At 47.2% G+C, this 5,197-nt stretch overlaps 1 protein-coding gene across 2 annotated transcripts; it reads right to left on the bottom strand.

The window, feature by feature from the left end:
- Positions 1–2,844: 2,844 nt before the first annotated feature.
- SPRR5 (small proline rich protein 5) lies at positions 2,845–4,661 on the bottom strand. Of its 2 annotated transcripts, none has more exons than XM_054446207.1 (2): positions 4,619–4,661; positions 2,845–3,295 (listed from the first exon to the last, which is right to left on the bottom strand). In XM_054446207.1, the coding sequence occupies exon 2, from the start codon at positions 3,275–3,277 to the stop codon at positions 2,951–2,953; it is 327 nt and encodes a 108-aa protein (XP_054302182.1). In that variant the 5' UTR covers positions 3,278–3,295; positions 4,619–4,661; the 3' UTR covers positions 2,845–2,950. The 2 variants fall into 2 exon arrangements, with proteins under 2 accessions (XP_054302182.1, XP_054302176.1); XM_054446201.1 differs by lacking the exon at positions 4,619–4,661 and adding an exon at positions 4,077–4,133.
- Positions 4,662–5,197: the final 536 nt, after the last annotated feature.

Genomic DNA, 5,197 nt, shown 5'->3' on the forward strand with positions numbered 1-5,197 from the left:
ATCAAAGCGATAGCTGAAATCTATCCAACACCTGCTAGGGTCATGCTATGTTTTCTTCTTCATTTCCATTGTCTCATTGAGCACTCCCCACCCCATCAACCCAAAGAGGCAGTTGTATTCCCACTATACAGATGAGAAAAGTGAGACATAGAAAAGTTATGTGATTCATTCCAGGTCACATGCAAAAGAAGGGTGGCTCTGGAATCCAAACCCAGTATGACGGGATTCAAAGAAGAATCAGCAAGGTCACATCCTTGCAGTCTTTTTCTCCTCTAAAGACATTTCTAGATTATGACTTGCTCACTCTCGTAGCATGTGTGCACACACGGGTGTATCCATGCACATGTGCACACCTGGAGATTATGATAATTAGTAGAGGAGAAAATTAAATGAAACCTAGAGAGGAAAAACGGAACCTTGTGTTAAGTTGCTGAATCAAGCAGGGTAAGAGCCTACACGAGAGAAATCTGGGAAAGATAACATATGGGACTAGAGCAAAGAGACATTTGGAGACTGCTCAATGATATATCTGAATATGGGGAAATGTTTAAAACTTTACATCACTTCCTGGGAGTTCAGTTAAGATTTACTTAACTTTTCACTGGTTTTCTGTATCTAAGACTTGAGTTTCTGATGAATGCAATATCTTGGGAAAAGAGTTAGGAGAAATAGGTCACAAAAGTGGAGCCATCACCCAAATTTCTATGGTTTACAGCAGATGTGAGCAGCCGTGCTTTCCAACCACTCGGTCCTGGGGCTTAGATATGTACTGGAGGGCTGGCCCTCATGGGCACACCTGTATCCCACAGCATTGGCTCCTGCTGTATCCAGTTCCGGGATGCTGCTCTCTGTCCTAGCCAAATCCTACTGTCCTTCCACTAGAAACTGCACCTTCTCCAGGTATTCATCACTGAACAGGCAAGTTCCTGGGAGCCCTGTTGTAGGTGCTATGACTACAGAGAGGACCAAGTTCTCCTTCCTACCCTCAACAGCTCTTACTGTTCTCTTTCTGTCTGTCTCCTCTGAATTCTGAGGGCATAAGTGAAGTATTGTACTATCCATCATCCCATCATTAGATGCTTCCTTGTCTAATTGTTCTTTATAATCTTGGGTGAGACACAGAGCCCTGTGCTGTGTGTCTGTATCTTCAGTGTCCACCACATTATAAGCAAACAAGAGAGGGTGCTTTATAGGGGTGCATTGATGCATGGTGCATGATGGATAAATGGATGGATGGATGGATGGATGAATAGATGAGACTTGAAAGGCATAGAAAGAGGTATGATGGAGGAAGAAGAGCACACCTGTCTGGGAAGCAATGGTAAAAGTTTTGGTTTTTAACTTTGCATTCTCCAGTGTCTGTAACATACGTTGGGATAATCTAGATTTTTAGTTTATATTATTGTCTTCTCTGGCTTCCTTTGAGTACTTCTGCTGGTTATCAGTGACTTCCCTGGTGCCAAGAGGCATGAAAGAGGAGGCAGGTATAGAAGGAGATTCTAATATATCAGTCTGTGGAGTATTTTGTAAGAGAGGAGTCTAGTGGAGAAACTTGGAAGTGGGTATTTGAAATAGCAGAAACCAGAAGTTTCGATTCCCTGTGGGTCTGCATTATTTGGTCACTTCAATCCCCCAGGAATTTAGAGAATTGAAAGCAGGATGGCAGTGGGGGGAAATTGCTCAAGAGAATCCCCAAACAGAAATAATGGGAGCTGATATTTTGATCAAATATTTACTGTCGGGTGTGTGTGTTGGGTATGCAGTGTTTGCATAGACTGTCTCCTAATTACACATTTGATTAGCTTGAAGAAACTTTGGCTTTTTCTTTTACCTATGGGAGAATTTTTAAGGCCTTATCTCAACTCTTTTCAGCCCTTAGAGTGTGCTCTCTGAGTTAGAACTTACCTCCCTCAATCCTTTTCCTCTACTGCGTAGGTCTTTTCGGCAGGCTCGCTTGCTCTGTCTGGGCCTAGGAGAATGGCTTTTCCTTGCACATGTTCTCTGTGTGGGCACTGTCTCCCCCTGGTTCTTTCTTGCATCTTCATTTTCTGTGAATGTGGTGTGCGTCTGTGTTGCAGAAGTCCCCACCTCTTTTCCTGGTAGGAGCCTTGTAAATGTCTGGGCATCTCAGAAGGCTCCTCCCTGTGCCTTCCCCTGCACCTGCATCCCACACTTGGCTCTGCTTGAGCTTTGGGTTGGGGGCAGGATAAAAAATCTGCAGAAATGCGGTGGGGCGCGGTGATTCACGCCTGTAATCCCAGCACTTTGGGAGGCCGAGGCAGGCAGATCAGGAGGTCAGGAGATCGAGACCATTCTGGCTAACACAGTGAACCCCCGTCTCTACTAAAAATACAGAAAAATTAGCTAGGCGTGGTGGTGGGCGCCTGTAGTCCCAGCTACTTGGGAGGCTGAGGCAGGAGAATGGCGTGAACCCGGGAGGCAAAGCTTGCAGTGAGCCGAGATCGCGCCACTGCACTCCAGCCTGGGCGACAGAGCGAGACTCCGTCAAAAAAAAAAAAAAAAACTGCAGAAATGCTACATTTTCAAACAACAAAATCATCAGACCAAGACATTCATGCCAGAGGAATTCTATTTTAATTGTTTGAAAACAGGAGCTGAGGGGAAGCGTGGTAGGAGAAGATGTCTGGGCATGCCGCTCATGCTTCCAGCAGGGCAATGTAGATGCATGTCAGGAAAGATGATTAGATAGTTTAGAACCAGATCCTTGTCTGAGATGGAAACTGCAGCTGCTAATTAAGAAGAGTAGAGCTCGAGGAAGCCGCCAGCCACCAGCCTGTTGCTGCCTCTCCTGCAAGTGTGAAGTGTGGCTGCATTCAGAAGCACTGGTGAGCAGGGCTTTGCTTGGCCTGTGAAGTGTAAGATACTGGCCCGGAAGGAACTTCATGCTCTGTTTTTCCTGGGGGTTCGCCTCTGATCACATGCCCAGGGCTTACTTCTGCTTGGACGTCTGGCACTGCTGAGGGGGTGGGCACTTGGGGGCACAGGGCTCCTGGCACTTGGGTGGGGGCTGGCAAGGCTGCTTGGTCTGCTGGGGTGGGGGGCAGTACTGCTGGGGTGGTGGGCAGTACTGCTGGGGTGGGGGGCAGCACTGCTGGGGAGGGGGGCAGCACTGCTGAGGCGGGGGGCAGCACTGCTGGGGTGTGGGGGAGCACTGCTGGGGTGGGGGGCAGCACTGCTGGGGTGAGGGGCAGTGCTGCTGGGGTAGGGGGCAGCACTGCTGCGGGGGAGCACACTGCTTCTGCTTCTGCTGAGACATTCTGGGCTGGGCTTGCAACTGGAAACAGAAAGACACAGAAATGAGGAACACTTGAGCCATAGAGAGACCCTAAGCCCAGGTGAACCCCCTGCCACATTCCTGTCCTGCTCTGCTTTTACCTTGCCCTGATCCCTTCACAGATTTAAGAGGAGTGTGTGTGTGTGTGCATGTGTGTGTGTGCATGTGTAAACTTTAAGTGTTTACAAGCTATTTCAACTCTTTTCAAGGCAAACAAAGAAACATGGAAGGAAGGAAAGATAGGAAAAGAGGAAGGGAGGGAGGGAGGGAAAACAAATGTTAGGAGGGGAAGAAAAGAAAGAAAAACATAAAAAAAGAGAAGAAAAGGGAGAGAGAGGAAAAGAAAGAGGAAGAATGAAAGAGCAAACTGTTTTATCCTGTTATAGCAAAACCTGTGGCATCTGGAATAAATTGTCTGGGATCTGAGTTCTGGCTAAATCATTTATTAACTATATGATTTTGAGCAACTAACTAAGGTTTTCCATACTTACCTCTCTTAGAGTTGGTGCAAAAATTAAGTTAGTGTATAAAAATACATACTTAAAAATATGCATGCATACATAAACGCATGTGTAGGTATGTATGTACCAACACACACATGCAGAGCAGTAGCACATAATGAACACTATGTAAGAGTTGTAATTTGTTAAGTAAATCCATAAACAATTTAAAAGGAGTATCTTAACCACTCTCTAAAGGAGTTTATAAAGAGAAAACTCTAGAGATAGATGAAATGGACTATCTAGCTTGCCTTTCTCAATTACAGTTGAGGAAAGCAAACCTCAGGGGAAGGAATGGCTTCAAAGCCACTCAGCATAGATGGTGGGAAAAGAGGTCTCCTGATTCCCAGAGCAGAGCCTTCCATGGTGCCACATCGTCTTGTCCCTGCTGCCCTTTGCTCCATGGACATCCACACCTCTGCTGTCCCAAGGGAGTCTCTTCTCTTTCCTCCTTGCCTTCTCTTTTCTTTGAAAGGACAGCCCTTCCAGTTGCTATGCCCAGAGCTGATCTCTCTTCTCCTACTAATTCCCTCTTAGCACCTGACAAGATGCAACACCCACACCATGCCAGCAGCATCGTTGAGATACTGACCCTCTTGTAGACATCCCGCCTTTCTCCCTGCTCAGCCCAGCCTCCCACACTACTCTGCTGGATAACTTGCTGGACCCAAGATAGGTTTGTCACAAATGATATGGAAAAAAGAGGTGCCCCAAAAGAGCCATCCTTTCTGACCACCACCCAGAGAATCAGCCCAGTCCATAGTTGGTTAGGGATACAGGCAAGGCAAGGCTGCTATAAGAGGTAATACCTTTCCAGACTTACCAAGGTTCACCAGCGACTGGAGCAGATAGGTGTGGAGGGGTTTGGGATGCTCTGATCCTGTCTACCTTTTATGTACCTCTCATCCCTGCCTGAGGCCATGAGGTGGCTCAGGATTGGGGTGTCCTAATTAGTCCCTAGTCACAATAGGATCCACCTGTCCTTCCTCAAATTTTAAGTTTTACTCACCCCCAGGGCTAGCATGGCGGGATTTGGAGGTGACAGTGCCTTCACCCTCCCCTTGCCTCACCTCCCCATCATTTTATGAGGACTGGCTTCCTTGGATTTCCAAACCCACTCATGACTTTTGACTTAGATCCCTGGCATCTAGGATGGTCCCAAGCAAGCATTCCAACCATGCTGGGTGTGGGGGTGTGTGGGCAGTGTTCCGGGATGTTCTGGTTGGCAGAGAGGAGGGGATGGGATGGGCAGCTTATGCAGGTAACATAAGAAAACAGCTGAGGGGGCAAATGACTCTCTTGGAAGCCCACCACACTCAGCAAAGTTGTGACTTTGACTTAACCTAGGCTCAGAGTCACATTCAGCTTGAACTGGTGGGAAGACAAGACAAGAGGCTTTCGT

Source organism: Pongo pygmaeus, chromosome 1 (genome assembly GCF_028885625.2).
Source record: "Pongo pygmaeus isolate AG05252 chromosome 1, NHGRI_mPonPyg2-v2.0_pri, whole genome shotgun sequence".
In the NCBI taxonomy this organism is placed as follows: domain Eukaryota; kingdom Metazoa; phylum Chordata; class Mammalia; order Primates; family Hominidae; genus Pongo; species Pongo pygmaeus.